General features: G+C 43.1%; 1 protein-coding gene across 24 annotated transcripts in view; it reads left to right on the top strand.

The window, feature by feature from the left end:
* The window catches only part of ANK3 (ankyrin 3), a 308,020-nt gene that overhangs the window by 216,277 nt on the left and 75,464 nt on the right, over positions 1-16,279 (top strand). For 18 of the 24 annotated variants that reach the window (XM_026851817.1, XM_026851825.1, XM_026851824.1 and 15 more), the window contains 5 exons: positions 7,268-7,366; positions 7,456-7,554; positions 7,942-8,037; positions 10,927-10,999; positions 11,191-11,253. In XM_026851817.1, the coding sequence (XP_026707618.1) occupies positions 7,268-7,366; positions 7,456-7,554; positions 7,942-8,037; positions 10,927-10,999; positions 11,191-11,253 (430 nt within the window). The remainder of the gene's footprint in view (positions 1-7,267; positions 7,367-7,455; positions 7,555-7,941; positions 8,038-10,926; positions 11,000-11,190; positions 11,254-16,279) is intronic. The other 6 variants (XM_026851826.1, XM_026851822.1, XM_026851827.1 and 3 more) reach the window with 1 other exon arrangement.

Raw genomic sequence — 16,279 nt, 5'->3', positions numbered from 1 at the left:
CTAGCTAAACTGATGATCATCTTGAGTTCCGAAGGAAAGAGCTGACAAGCCCTGAACTTCTACAGTGAAGGAGAAGTGTTATGCTGTAAGAACTACCGTACCTTGACCGCATGCTCTGTGCCAGTGAAGTTTAGATTATTGGCTTGTAAAATAGCAGCTCTGTAGTTACAAGCTCTCTTGTTTAGATGGATTAACTGTTCTATGGGAATAAAAAGTCTATGAGTGCTGCCTCTAAAACCAGAGGCACTGGGGAGCAAGACACAGCAACAGCTGAGTCGGCTTCAGAAGCACTGTTGCTATGCTTGTGTGTTTGCATGATACCATCCAGCATGTCCCGTTCAGATTCATCACCTGGGACATGCAGTGGCAGAGATGTGGCCATCCATACCTTAAAAGTCAGTGAAACTGCACAACTTAGCGTGGTTTTATACTGGGGGATCCCTGCTACCAGTAACATCACCACTAACCTTCTGTTTTCTTCTCTACATTTCACATCCATACACTTCTGTTACTTCAGTTCTTGTGGTCTAGATGACTATTCAATAGTCTTGTGTTGGTGGTGGTTTTTGTTTGTTTAGATTCTCTCCTTACATTTCTCATTTTCCCAGGTTAAGTATGCCTCAGTTACGTCACTCCAGCACAGTATCTGTCAATATAGGGAAAACCCTTAATATCTTAGCAGGTCATTCAGCTTCTTAAGTAGGGACCAATGAGCTATCATCTTCCACCTCTGGTACATGTTCTTTAATCATCAATTAGATATAATTTACACTCCCTATGAAAACATCTGGAATTTGCAATTCTGACGCATGGGAGTTCTTATTCCTTCTCAGGTTCTCAGAGCCACACACACGATTGGGGTTTTTCGGGTGACTAGAGAAGAAGATTGGGCAGGAAGACATTTTGTATCTTGAAGCTATATCTGGGAACAAAATAAAATCCAATACTACAGAAAATCTCCTGTGTGGGAGATTAGTCTTTATGATTAAGATCAGTTCTGGCCCTAAAACTTATGAGCATTTTCAAAATTGCCCTCAGACCTGAACCATTGCAACTGTGGTTCTCTCTTGAGGTGGTTTCCCTCCAAAGAAATTTTTTTCCTGAACTTTATTGCAGAAAAAAGCATGAAAGGAAGAATAGTTGCTGGGTTTGAAGTCCATTTATTGATGGTGCTGTGGGATCCTTCTGGTTCTGCTGTATCAGTTAACTAAATAGCCTCTAACCCCAGAGCTGCACAGGAGTCTGTCTCAGTCAGCGCTAAAGAGTAAACAACACTGGTTTAGCAAACCAGAGCTAGTGCTTGAGAGGCCACAAGGCTGCTCCTGCTACTTGAAGATGACATTTTGTTATGTGGTTTTAAGCCTAGACCTGTTAGACTGAGCTCCAATTGATAAGCCACAGAAAACACCTTATTGTAATATGCAAGAAGCACCTATAATAAATGGTGGAAAAGAAGCAACACTAAAACGCAGTTCAGGTGGTGAAGCTTCAGAGCTGCTTCAAAACCCTTCACGTTTAGAAAGCTTTAAAACCTGACTTTCACCTTCACAGAAGGTGTGCTGGTGAAAAGGCAGCAGTTTTGTCCGTTCTGACATTACATCTGTGTGTCTGAGTTTAGGTTTGTTAAAGAGCTGTCAGCGCTGTAACTCTCTGTTGCGCAATACCATGCCTAACACAAGGAATGCTCATCTTACACGTAATACCGGGAGTTAAAAACCAATCTGAAGCCATGGCTGCAAGCAGATATTCCTTCTCTGGCAGTTACGTTGAGGGTGTAAAAGCTGTACTGGTACATGTGATGTTGCTTTTGTTGCAGGGCTTTTGTGCTGGGAGTTGGCACGGGTACATATTGTTTCACGGCTCAGCAGGTCTCCACGTGTCATTTTTCAACTCTTTGTCCCATTGGATAGTGTTATTGTAGGATACAGCGTTACAGGGATGGACTGGCAAAGGAGAACTGACTGGGGAAGAGTGCGGGTTCCGTCAAGGGTGAAGAGCAGGATTTGGAGCTTTGATCGCAGTGCAGGCCATTTGAGTCAAACTGCTGCACTGCACTTGGTGCTGGGCCGCTGCCAGGGGAACCGATGGTCTCACACTCCCTGGTTGATGACTGTCTGGAAAATAAAGCCAGTATTAAATTGTCTTTTGTTCCTAAAGCTGTAGCATTGGTAGGAGATAATGGTGACTGAGAGGTCGTGATGCTCTTTTGCAGGTTGAGCTGGGCCTTTTATTTCAGATTTATTTAGGGAGATTTATTCAGGTCTGCCTGCCTTGTTCTGACAGGAGCTCCGTACCATCCTGAGTGCTACAATGGTTCACAACAGCAATCAAGACATTTTGTGTGGAAATTTCCAGCCTAATAATGTGCAATAATGAACCTTTGCAAGGTATTGCAACATGTTAGACCCTGATTCAGCAAAGCAGCGAAGTATTGTACACATAGGTCTGCTTGTTTCATTCGATCAAGGCTGTGGATGCTTTTGTGATCTTTGGATCGAGAGCATTTTCTGGCCTTATCAACAGTAATACTGTAGCTTCATTGTCTGACATTTACAGCAGAAAAACAAAAACAGAGCAGCTTGAGAGTCAGCATGACTAGAAAGATGCAGTAATTCAAGCTGTTAAGATTTATGGTTATTGCCAGTGGAGGATATTAAAGTAATTCACAAGAAATACAAGGTTTGTGATCATTTCCCTGAAAAAAAAAAAATTGAAGGGCAAGAGAATGAGGGATGCTTTGTGGGTTCGTGTTCTATTACAATTGAAAAGCTCAGTATTTCTGATATTTTTTTTTTTTTTGGCTCTTATTCTTGTGGCTTTTGATAAGCCCTTCCCAGCTGCTAACTCCCATATTGCCACTCATTCTTTAAACAGCTAGAAGCAGCACAGCAACTGACTGCCAGAAGGTGATGCGCATTAGAGCTGTATTGAACAAAAGCCCTGATTTTCCTGGAAGTAACTTTTTTAGTACTAGGATGCCCACTAAGTCCCTTGACGCTTTGCCAGTAAATATAACTGAACGTAAACCTCGGTGCAGAAATGGGTATAATTGTGGAGTTGGGGTTGTTGGTTTTTTTTGGTCATTGGTTTGGGTTTTTTCATTATTAATACCTTTTGAAGGAAAATATTTTAGTCTCCTGGATACATTTCTATAGAGAATTAAAACAGCAAGCTCAGATAGCCAGGAGAATTATAACTTTCATAGCTACTTTGGTTGTGTAACTGCAGAATCTGCCAGTTGGAGTGTTTCAGAAAAGTTAACAGAATGTCTGTTTTCCGCGAGGGTGCTGGGATGTAAAGATAAAAGTTGTACCTTCCTGAGCTAGAAGCAGCTGAATGCAGGAATCTGTACCGTAGCTGAGGAGCAAAGGATGGCCTTTCTGGGTCTCAGGCGTTAAAAGGGCGTTTTGCTAATTAATTTTGTTTCAACCAGTGCCTTCCCTACAAACATTGCTGACTGTAAACCTGGACGGTGTCCTCTGGTGGCTGAGGAGGTCGAACGTGCCGGGTGAGATGTCAGACCTGTCACTCTGCTGTCAGTGACTGCGTGCTGCGTTAGGCACTGCCTGATCAAACGCGACACGACGTGAGATGACCACGGAGTATGGCAAGCTTAAAAAAAAGCTTCCAGGCCCCTTCAGGGAGTTCAGACAAGAAACCGGTGTTTTGCCACCAGGCTAGCAGGTGCCCACATTGCTACTCAGGGCTTACACGATGCCTGTGGCAGAGAAGCTGCCTCGCAGTGCACGTACCTCCAGCTGCCATACCTGACCAGGCCAGCAGCACCCAGAGCTTCGGCTTCACCTCTGCGACACCGAGAGCTGTAGCAGGGAGAATACTGGACATGTCACCATGGAAATGTCATGATTTCTACCGCGCATTTGGAGGGGAAAGAGGAAAAGCTTTCATTTAGTCTCTGGTTTAAACAGCAGGCTGGTCGGGAGTGACAAAGAACATCACTAATTATTCCTCTAGCCATTTAGGAAGGTACCACGTGTAAATCTTTGTATATACCGTTTGTAGAAGGAAATTGCTGTTGTACTGCAGTAAATATTGGGGGTTTGGTAGCTCCTTCTTCAATATTCATTGTTACAGGCTGCAGAGAGGAGCCTTTCCTGATCACTTCAAAGGGAAAGTTGAGATCAGCTGGTCTCGGCTCTCTGATACTCTCCAGATTTTAATGTTTTAGGGTTATTAGCAGGGGGTTCCCGGCAGGTGGCCCTTGACTTTGGATTTCATCTCCCCAGTTGGTTTTATGATGTCTGATTTTTGTTGACCTCGCAGGTCAAGAGGCTGTATTTTGAAGAGGGAGAGGGAATTAAGTTCTTGTGTGAAGAGTTTTCACAGCTTTTTTTTTTTTTTAAACTGATATTCCGGTAGTTTGCCCATGTTTTAATCTGAGTTTATCTTTGAACATGTAGGAGCAGGGGCCACAAAAGTGGCATTTGAGGTACATGGCTGTGAGTATGCTCAACATTCTGTTGAAGACTCAAGACTCTGGCCTGCTTTAGGGAGCCCTGTCAGGTTCAGACCCCAGACACTGCCAGGGAGCTGTTAGGACAACCCTAAACTAACAGCAAGAGGTCCCAGCAATCAGTTCATGATGCTAGTTTATTTTAGCTAGTACTCAGGCTCTTGCCACCGTGTGCAGGTTTTCTGTGGGAAAAGTTCCTTGTACTCATTTGCATCTGATCCAGTGTTCGTGTAAGTCAATGGAAAGTTTAATTCTGCTGATGCCAATGGAATTTGGATCTGGCGCTGTTTCTTGCAATGATTAACTCGTCCTGGTTGTCAAAGCGAGTAGTTTCTTTAGATGGCAAAGGGTGTATAATTAACTGAAGAAAAAATACACACCCTCATTTAAAGTAACTGGCACAGCTACCCTCTCCTAGCATGTGTTAATACAACTGAAATTAGGTAACCTTGTGTGAAGTAGTATCAGAGGCAAAGTGACATGAAGAAAATGGTGTGTCTAAACCCATGGACACTTGAAACTTCCCTCTAGTGGAAATAGTTCACATTTGAGGTTTTCTCTTTCTTCTGAGTGGCTTTGACCTCATGGTTTGAACATGTGGTGTAGTGCTGGCTCCTGAACCCCTGGCTGACCTTGGACTTGCCCCCTCAGTGCTTTTGACCGAGTTGTCTAAGCTGGCCTCACCTCACTGACAGGGATGTACAAATGAAGGATGACAGGCTGCAGCTTTTAACTCCCTATGCGCCTCTCCCTCTTGGGCACCAGGCTCCTCTTCTCAGAGCAGGAAAGCAAAGGCACTTTTTTACCTTTTAACACCAATGAGAGCAACCGGCGCCTGGTCAGTACAAGACCAGCCCATCTTTCACTGTTTCTACCCACAAGGTCAGCTTTTGGATCTAGTTCCAGATTGTTCAGCCCTAAGTAGTGTATTTTCCTTCCGGCTGTGTGGGTGCTTTGGGCTCTACCAGCAGCCAAGACACGCACGCACCGTGGCTGTGTTTCCCCATATATGTTACAACTGACCTTTCTGCCACTGAACTGAATGATCTCAAACAACCTCACCCCCTACCCTTTTCCAAAAGCAGAATTCCTACAGATTAACAGCAGTGCACACTCGCAGTGTATTTTACCACGTGTTCAGTGTATTTGTGTTCCTCATATCAGATATGATTTTCACAGCCTAGCAATTGATTTTTCAGTAAAAGCTGGTACTAGAGCATGGAGCCAGTACTGCATTGGAAGCCCCCCAGAGTAGCCAAAGGACCTATTACACTGGCAGTGGAGTTTCATCCTGCTTGTAAAGTGGTGAAGCCTCATGTGAATACTGGCTAAGATGACCCTTCTGGCATCTCAGAGCCCATCAAGCGGGCCCATGAAACCTGACCTTGGAAGGGGAAAGGAATCCCGATGACTCACCTCAGGAGAGGAGGAAGCTCATTAATCCATCTCTGTGAGCCAAGCAAAGCACCTGCTGGAAAGCCATCAAGCTTGTAGTGTGAGGGGGGAGAGGTTTGGGGACCCGTGACACCTCTCTGAGCCGTGGAGAAAAATAGCCAGTGTCCCATTCAGAGGTAGCCATCTCCTGAAGGGCACTTAGCTCTAGATTGATTAGGTTTGTTAAGGAAGAAGAGATAGTGTTGTCTTGCAGGGAAGATAAGGCAGGAAAAGATAATTAATTCAAGAAAGATAATCTAATCATTTCTAATATGTTAAGCATTTCAGTTAAGCCCAACTTTTTCAAAACTGTAACAGTGTTCTCGTGGACTGAGATCAGAAAAAGCAGCAAGAGCGAGTTTTGGTCCTCTTTGTTTTGTTGCCTTGTATGTTAAATGTTAACTGTTGATAAAAGTGTTTATTAAGATAAACATGTTTCAGCGTGCTGCTTGACTTATTTTAAATATGCAGATTTTAACGTGAGCGAGTTCAGAGTCAGCCTAGTGAGTCCTGCTTTGCTACCAGAAGTAGTTTTTAAAAACCAGTAGTAGTTTTTAAAAATCTTGTCAGGTTTTTAAGTGATACTCTTCTTGTACTAACTGGTTCTAGAAAAATTCCTCAAACGTGTGTGCTTTATTATAAGAAGCTGTTGTGTTTAGAGCATTCGGTGGGGGAGTCCCAATGTTGACAAACATTTTTAGTCTGTCCACTAGTAATAAAAAAATAAGTAATAGGAACACAAAGGACACATTCAAGTTTCTCATCTTTGCAGCTGCCAAGAAAACGCAGTTTCTTCCAACTTGCATAACACAAGGCCACACACATGAAAAATCAGACCTTTCTGGTTTAGAGCCTCAATTCAGCATCTGGTGTTCCAGTTTCTGTAGGATTATATTGTTCTGGCAGAGTTGGCAAATCAGTTGCACTGGTTTATATTTATTTACCTTCTGGGTGTTTCGGTCAGTCAGAGTGGATGGGCTGCAGATTGCACCGTAGCCAATCAGCCCTCAGAACACCTGGTTTTCAGAAAGTTATTATTTACTTATTTATTTGTTTGGAGAGTTTTGTTATTATTTACTTATTTGCTTGGAGAGGAAGGCAAATCTTTGATGAACATTGCATGTGTTGAAGACTACAGAAATACGAGGCATTCAAGAGAAGGTTGCAAAGAACAGGGCTTGAATCAGCATTCGTGAGAAGTGTGGGATTTTTTTCCCAAGGTTGAAGGATTTCTTATACAGGCCAAAGAAATAAAGCTTAACACTTAACAGCTTAATGTCTTTTTTTTTTTTTTTTTTTTTTTTTGGTCAGGAGACGTGTGAGATATTCACATTTACTAATTGCTTCTGTTCATCCTAGATGGGATACACTCCTTTGCACGTTGGCTGCCACTACGGAAACATAAAAATTGTTAACTTCCTTCTGCAACATTCTGCGAAAGTTAACGCCAAAACGAAGGTGAGTTTTCCTCCTCTGCCTCACTGGTTCTGCAGAGGCAGTGCGTGCGCCCTGCCCGCTGCAGCCTTGCCCTCTCCCTGTGCCTGCAGAACGGGTACACGCCGTTGCACCAGGCTGCGCAGCAGGGGCACACCCACATCATCAACGTCCTGCTCCAGCACGGCGCGGCGCCCAACGAACTCACTGTGGTAAGTGCAGAGGGGCCACTGCTTCCCCCTTGGGCTGTCCTACCCGGAGTAAAGCGTTTGTGTAGGGGAAACGTGGAAAAAAAATGCGTGTGGTGGGAGAGGAAAAGAGCAAAGGAAGCCTATTCCCATCACCCCCACGTCCTCTATGCTATCGCCTCTTCCAAAAGTAGAACAGCAAACCTCTGAAAACCTTTTCATTTTCATCCCATTTCTGTAAAGTATTAAAAACATAGTTATATATCCCGCTACCCAAAATATATTTATTTCAGTCACCAACATGAAAACATTTGTTTGGCCTTTATTGTGCATTCTTCTGAAGTTAATTAGCAGTTTCTACACTTTTCCTTGCTAACATTTAACTTTTGTTATAAACGTTTCAATTGCTAGAATGGAAACACTGCCCTGGCCATCGCTAAGCGACTTGGCTACATTTCAGTCGTTGACACATTGAAGGTGGTGACAGAAGAGACCATGACTACAATTGTAAGTACAGCTTAGTTCGGTAGTGAATGGAAGAATTTTCCCTAAGCCAGTGTATTCAGCTTTGTTTAGTCACATGTCTGCTGAGATTCCAGTTTAATTTCCACCTATTTCCTTTTAGCAGTATAAAGAGGATACTAAGTCAAATGTGAGCCATATATTTTTAAGGTCGCGCGCACTATTAGGAGGTATGCAGAAAGAGCACCAACCGAGCAGAAAATGGACAGTGTAAAGGACTGGTCGTAGTTGCCATGTTTTTCCTCGCATCTTGTTGTTTAGAGCACGAACCACATGAATACGAGCTGGTTTGTATTTGAAAAGACATTTCTACTGATTTGTGTAGATAGAAGCTGCTTCTGCCTGGTGTGAGGGTTTGCCAAAGGGCTATAATGGCTCGTATCTGGCCCAAAAGAACCCCTTCCAGTCTAAGGAGTTGTTGGGATTTACTTAAAAGCACCTCATGGTGTGGTTTCTGGCATCTTCGGACAGATGGCGAGAGGTTGTCTTCAGCAAGTCAGCTCCTGCAACCCTAGATAGCCATTTACTGTTAGTCAGGAGAGATTAAAGGCACTCGCAATGGTCAGATATTACGGCTGTCAGAAAAAAAATGGTGATTCGGAGAATCCAAAATGTTTTTCAGAAAAGATCTGTTTGCTAATGTTTCGCCAAATTGCTCTATGAACAATAGAATTCTGTGAGGTGCGGAGTCTCCGTGCACCACCATAGCAGTAAAGCCAAAATTGGGTCTTACGAACATAAATTCAGAACGTTGGATCCAAATTTGCTTTTTCCTTTTTACAACTTTTTTTTTTTTCTTTTTTTTTCTGATTAAGCAGATAAATATGTGCCCATATGTATTTTTAGGCGCATCAGAGATGGAAAACAGTTACTGTGTGTTCCGTGTTTTGTCATCACCCATTTGTGTGGTCTATCAGTGCAAGCAGGCAGCTGCAATACAATGAGCATTTGGGATGACAGGCAGATTCTGTCTGGATCTGCCACTGCTTGTGCCTTTTCTTCCTGTGCCTTATAATTCAGTATCTTACAGAAAATCCCCCCCACAAAAGACAAATTTCAGAACAATATAATGGAAAGGAATATGCTAGAAAACAATGATGACTTTTTCTTACAACTTCTCTCTAGGTTTTCTCAGGAACACATCTCTCTCTAGAAAAATTCCAAATTAAGTTTTCCACAACCTGAAAAATTTGATGGAGATTATACAGGGGTGTCATAAACTTGAGTGATTGCCTAGCATACGACTACGTAGCTGCAGGAAAAGTAAACCCACATTTTTATGCAAAGAACTCCCAATATCTGAGGTCATTCTTAGCTTGTAGAACTAAGAAGCTGGGGGACTTTGTGCTGCGTAAGATGACTGATTATTTATGTTCTGTAGCTGAAGAAGAGTAGAGAGATGGTAGGTCAGGCTTTGAACCGTGCTAGAAGAAATGTTAGGTGGTGAAAGGCCTGTACTACCCCAAATACCTACTCTCAAGAGAAGCCCAGAAATAATTTCCATTAAAATCAGAATATGCAGTTTATCAGTCACGAGTGTGCAATTGTCAGGCTTTGGAAGTCTGGGCATGAAATCTGATTTACAACCGAGGGTCTTAAAAACTCAGTTTGACTGCTGGGACTTATTTTTTGAGGCTTGTGGCTAAACAACTCCCAAAGGTAAATTTAATGAAATTAAGGGTGAACATAGCTAATTTTACTATAATTTATACTCAAACACCAATGAAAAAAGTCCAGTAGTGCCCGGAAAAAAAAAAAAAAAGAAGTCCTGTGATTTTGCTAGTTTAACAGCAATGCGTTAAAAAGCTTTGCAAGTAATTCCCACAAAATGAAATGTGTGAGGCTTTTAAAAAGTTTTGTGATGTTTGAGCATGCGGGAGCTCTTCTGCCTGTAGCCCAAGAAACCTGAACTGCCAATTGAGTATTCGCAAGGCCAGAGAAAACCTGAAATATTTTAAACCCAATGAACATGGAAAAGCTATTTTGTCCTCCTGAACTTGTACATGATTTCTTGTTTATATGTGAGGGATGAGAAATCATGGGTGGTTAAAAATAATATATAAAAACTCCATGAAGGTGGGAGTGGTTTTTTGCTGCAGGGTTTTCTGCTTGACCTCAAACTTTACCCGAGTCTGTTGTGCTGTACCCCAGCTGGAGTAAAATGTGCATGTGCGTGTCATTCGTGGGATACACAAGTATTCTAGGAACAGGATTCAGGCATCCATAACATTTTTTTTATTGGTTTTTGAGTCTGAATCAATATAAACATCAGGCTGAAAATTAACCAACCACTTCTGAGTGTCTTTAATGCACAAATTCCTTAAGGGGTATCATTTAGCCTGCGTGCGGTTACAGTTGTTCTCATTTGGGGGAAAAAACACACAATTCATGCTGAGGCACCTCTGCAAAAAATCAGATAGATTAAGCCTGCTCCCAAATTACAGCATTTTTCTAATGAAAAAGGAGAAATATTTCCCGCAGAAAGTTTAGTTTAAGTAGAGATGACACATTCCTGCTCAATTTAGAGGACTATTTAAGGAATTCTTATTAAACCCCTCAAGATGAAACTCACTTCAGTGTGTTTGTTTCTTCTTTTGATATCATCACCTTCTAGGCTGTCAGCTCATTCGTCTGTGAGAATGCAAATGTGGTTTAAAATACAAATATAACATTGCCTATTTCTGTGGTCCTTATAGTATATAATGCATAGTTCAGTGCATCTGTAGAAAGTGAATAAGAAGCTAAAAAAATAAGTCTTATTTTCCTAACTGCAGATAAAAATATGTCCTACCCTGCATTAATTTTTAAAATAACTATAATTTTAAGAAAAATTAGGCCTGCACTCTAAAATGATTTTTTTTTTTTCTTTGACAGACTGTTACAGAAAAGCACAAAATGAATGTACCCGAAACCATGAATGAAGTTCTTGATATGTCTGATGATGAAGGTATTAAAAAATAAAAATACCCTCTTGCTTATTTTTCAGTCTTTTGTTGTTGTAAGAAATGTTTGTTTAAAAACAAAACCACAACCAAACAGTATTAGTCGTTGCACATTTGTTACTGTTTTACATTGTTTTGTTGACACATTGATAGTCTATGCTTTTATTTAATTATTTTGTTTATTTAAATCATGCAGTTCGTAGAGCCAATGCCCCTGAAATACTCAGTGATGCTGAATATTTGTCAGATGTGGAAGAAGGTATTTGTGCATTTTTGTATTGCAGTGATATTTAACTTAAGCCTCTTCCTTTTATTTCATCTGTCTGAAAATTAATCCTTTCAGGTAATTTTCTTATTATCCCACTGGCAATAATTTCTGCTTTACAATTCTGCTTTCAAAAATTCTTTGAGCTACTGCTGATAATCCTCTAACTTCTTCTGAATTTCTTACTGCCAAATTTTAATCAAATTACCTCCATTTTCCTGGAATAGTCTTTTTGCTGCTGCTTCTATAAAGTCAGAGAACTGTTTTATTACTGTAACTGAAATATTAAATATTGGACAAAGGGGTCAAATATCAAAACACTTTGGAAGAAACAGCTGACAGTGAAAGTGGACAGCAGAAAGAATGAGTTTCTTGATTTTGGTTTCTTTTTTTGTTTTTGTTTTGTTTGGTTTTTTTTTAATTCTGATGTGAAATCATCTCTGAAATGATTGATTTACATTGATAGTGGACCCTTAGCCGGAGCAAATGTATTTTCAGGGTTTGTTGTGGTTTGGTTTTTTTAAACAATATTTCAGTCGTGCCATTCAGTAAAAACCCATCAGATTACTTTTTGTCCTGAATAAAGAGGGTGCTGCATTAGACTCAACATGTTGGTGTTTATTAGTATTAAGGAAGAACCTTGTAGCTGAGATTTCATCTGTATCATCCTGCAGAGTGACATGGAATCAGTGAGTGGCAATCAAGCCCTCTGATTTTGGTGCCTCTAAATAAATCTCCTGAGCTATGGGCACTAGCAACCTGCTCGTCCAAGCTTACTCCTTGGTGTTGGGCAGGTTTGACGTGGCTTTAGTGGTCCCCAAGTGTTTAAAACTCTTTTGGCAACTGCTTCCCTCCCCTCTACCAACATCCTGTTAGGTCAGACCTCCCCTGGTTGGGATGTGCAGAGGGGTCGGTGTGAATTCCAGCAGGAACTGCAGGTTTCCAGAGGCCACGGTGGGATTAGGTTCCCAGGTGACATTCAGAAACAGGAGGGTCTTGAGATGATGAAGAGGAAGACAGTGTCCTGAAGGTGTTTCTGTGAGTCTGGATTCACTGGCACTAGAGCTGCAGTTTTTTGTTCTCTAGTCGAAAAATAGGTGACTGGTTTTATTTTAATTGTTATAGCATTTAAGCAGTAAGGTGTAAAAGATATTCAGTTAAATGTGTTGTGTGCAGCTCTTGTTGAGCCTCATGCATTGAGGCTTTTGGTTTGTCTGCAGTTTGTCAGTGTTCCCATTGCTGCTGTTCCAAATGGATAGTGTTCTGACAGTACACCTGTGTTTTCCAAATAACTCTCTTAGGCCATTGTACTGCTCAAAATACTCTATTGTTTTAACTGACTGGAACACTGATGCGTAACAGAGTTAGTTAATAGAGCAGTAGCTATTGCCATATCCCACTGCACAGCACGAGTCGAGGTGCAGGTGACAAACACTCCCGTGTGGAGTCTGAGTATTAGAAGCGAAGATGTAAAACGTGTCTTTTAATGTAAGGGATTGTTCTTAAGCCCAAATCTGTGGAAGGCTTTTATAGTCACTAACTCTCAGTTTAACAAAAAAAACAAACCAAACCAAAAATTAAGAATGCAGGTAGTACAATTGCCTGAAGACTGCGTTTGGCACCCCTGTTGTTACTAGGTGACTGGTTTATATATGAAGGGGTCATTTTCAAATCTAACACTAAAAGGGAGCTCTCAGATCAAATAATAGGTATTTTATCAATCTGTGCTGAAGCATTTAAGTGTGCAAGGCATATGATGAATTACAGGCATTGAGGTACTAACCACCGGCCCCTCTCTCCTGACTTGCACATCTCTAAAGCCCAATATCAACGCCCATCCCCACGACTCCGCGATGTTGATGTGCTATTTTTATGCAGTGCATCCACTTACCCTGGTCAAAATGAATATGTTCGAGATGGTAATGCACTCTGACAAATCTCATAGCCGGGGAGCTGATTTCCAAGTGAGAGCAGGGCAGGAATTTATCACCCAAGTCTGAGCTCTGCCTCACTTGGTTAATGCTCGCGTCATCAGCCAAAACTCTTCAGTGAGAGAAGCTTCTTTAATGATTTCTCAATATGCCACAATCCTCAAGGTTTCTCTCATAAGAGAAACTGAAGCCTTGGAAAGTAGAGGCTCAGAGCTCAGAGACAAATGTCAGGAAGCTGTTTCCTTGTGTTTGTGTCTTGCTGTGCCCACTAAATAAGTATTTACATGGAAATTGTGTAATTTGTCTTCCCTGCTGAGGACAGTTTGGTTTGGAGTCAGCCTGGTTGAGAGGAGAGATCTTTTCTTCCTTTTCCTCGACCACTCTGGCAAATCTGCCCAAATGAGGTTAAGCGCTGGGAAACTGCTACGCCGCCAAAAAAAAAAGAAATGGTGTTTTTTTTGCAAGTTGTGAACATGAGTTTGTGGGGAAAACAGTGAAGGCTCATCGTCGTGTGCAGCAGCAAGTTTGTAGAACACTATAGAGCAATTCCAGTGCACGCTGAACATGTGCTCTGATTTTATTTTTAAAGAGGTTGCGAGTCTTATAAATGTGAAACTTGAGACTGCCAGAACTGGGCCTTTCCTCTTACTGACTTCAGATGTGAGGTCCCACCCCAGGCCCTGTGCAGCTGGGAGCCCCAGCAGTGCACCCTGTGGCCACGGGGCTGGTGGGGAGCCAGGAGTCAGCCATGCTAAGCACAACCCAAGCCTTTTGCAGGGGGCCTGGAGGGAACCCCCTCCTCTGCAGTCGCATGCTCAGAGCATCCCTCTGGGTGGCTGCAAGAGCTTTAATCTGGCGGAGGGAGCTGGAGCCTTGCTGCCACTGCCACAACCCGGCAATGAGCTCTGTCACAACAGCCCCCCAAAACAGCCACTGCTGTTCCTGAAGGGGAGGGACAGCGAGCAATGGGAGCTGATACAAAGAGGGGTGAGACGATGTGAGCAGCGAAGGGAAAAAAAAAAAAATCCAAACCAAAAACCAATTCGGGTGTTCAGAATTTGGACAATCACTGTCAAGAAACACATCGTTGAGCTTTCAAGTTTTTGATTTGGTCTTTAGTAGGTAACAAACTTTCGGGTGTAAATGAGGACACTCTTTTAAACCGATTTAACGGTGATTCCTCTCTCAGTAGGAGTAAGTATCATGCTAATCAATCCCTGGCAGATCAGACAGAGGCTTTAACGGGCCATGAATGCACACGGCCTGATCCCTGAATAGGTGCTGAGCTACAGCAGTTTAAGTGCATTTAAGACAGGTCAGGGCATCCCCATGCATGAAAGTCTGTTACTGATCATGTTAGGAGGGGTTGATTTATTTTATTTTATGCTCAAGAGTTTTCTGAGTTTCTTTGTCTCCATAAAATTTTACAGATTCATAAAAGTTTCAGCACTTTGCGACTGGCTTTTCTCCATCCTTGTGTGAAACCAAAACCTTGGCTACAACTGGAAGCATCCTGCTCTTCCCTGTGGCTGTACCTCTTCTGCCACCGGGCAGCTCTGGACAGGCTGTGACGAGGGAGTGGCAAGAGCTTAAGGGATCTTTAGCAAAGCCAATAACAAATGCCCATTTGGATCTCAGGCTATGATTAAATTTTGTCTGGGACTTTTCCCAAGCCACATGATGCCTTCTCTCCTGCTGCCAGAGAGCCTGTATTTCTCACTGGTCTCTAAAAAGAGCACCTACCTTGTGCTCTTGCAATTCCCAGCTGTAGGAGACGTGCTGAGGGACCAGAAAAATGGGGGAAAAGTGGAAAAGAATCACACAAGAGATGAGAGGCATGGAAAAGCTTCTCAGAAGAAAGGAGTAAAGAGAGTTGAACTGTCTACCCCAGAAAAAAGCTGAATGAGGGATAGACTAGAACGTGTAAAATAGTGGGTGGCAGAGCGAGCAGTAATGCTTGCTGCCTCTCCAGAAGTCCAAGAGTAGGGGGTGGCAGTGAAACACGAGGCACATGCGGTTTAGAAGGGCTGCCCTTCCTGCAGCAGGTCGTTGCATTGCTTGACTCCTTGCTCACATCCTTGGTGTGGGGAACACAAAAAGCTGACGTTGAGTTCAAAGTGTAACTGGAAGAACTTAAAAAAGGGGGGAAAAATACCTCTTCATGACTGCAGAAACCTCTTTCAGTTTTAGAAAATGTATGCTTAAATCGCTGCCAGCTAGAAAAATGTCCTGGAGGACTTCCACTGTTTCACGTTCTTACGCTCTTCTGCGAAGCGTGGCTGCTGCCAGAGACACGGGCTGTACTAGGACCGATGGGCCTTTGTTTTGACTTTTGGGGGGCATTCCTCAATCGTTTGTGTTCAGAGATTAATTTTGTCTTTTCCGTGGGACCTCTCTCTGCAGGAATACAGTGTGCTAGTTACCTGAAGCGCAGAGGATTAGGCTGTGCCTCCTAATTAAACTGAGAGGGATTGCTGAAACGTGCACCACCCCTTTCGCTCCAGCCTCCCACGATCACAAAACAATGTCTGGAATTCTTTGAAATTACCACTCCTAGATGCAGCATTTCCTTTGATGAGAGCATTTCATCAGAGTAATCCTGCTCTGACTGGATTAGCTGCAGAGCAGGATAACATCGAACGTATTTTGCCGCTCAGCTTGGAATAGTTTGTTTTTATCATTCTCCACCTTGCCTCTGACAAATGATGCTGCTGAAGAAAATGCCTCGCCTGTTCCTTACAGTGGTGCAGCGCTTGTCTTCAGGTGTTGTAAGGGCCGCAGTTTCCAAACTTACTGGCCCAGTGAGCAGTTGCTTACAGCTGCCCGCACCTCTCGCCCTCTCGGGCCACCCGGTCACCCCCCAGCCGCAGGCCAGTTTTCTCAAGCATCTCGCTTTTCCCTCGCCACCCACTAGCACCCCACGCGGGACGGTAGAGAGGGAGCGGGGGCAGCACCCAGACCCCGCGGGGGCACCCACGGGGCAGCACCCAGACCCCTCGGGGCACCCACGGGGCCTCACCCAGACCCCTCGGGGCAGCACCCAGACCCCTCGGGGCACCCACGGGGCAGCACCCAGACCCCTCGGGGCA

Source organism: Athene cunicularia (assembly GCF_003259725.1).
Source record: "Athene cunicularia isolate RWA chromosome 6 unlocalized genomic scaffold, athCun1 chr6_part2, whole genome shotgun sequence".
NCBI classification, from domain to species: Eukaryota; Metazoa; Chordata; class Aves; order Strigiformes; family Strigidae; genus Athene; species Athene cunicularia.
This window is presented reverse-complemented; position numbering and strand designations above follow the sequence as displayed.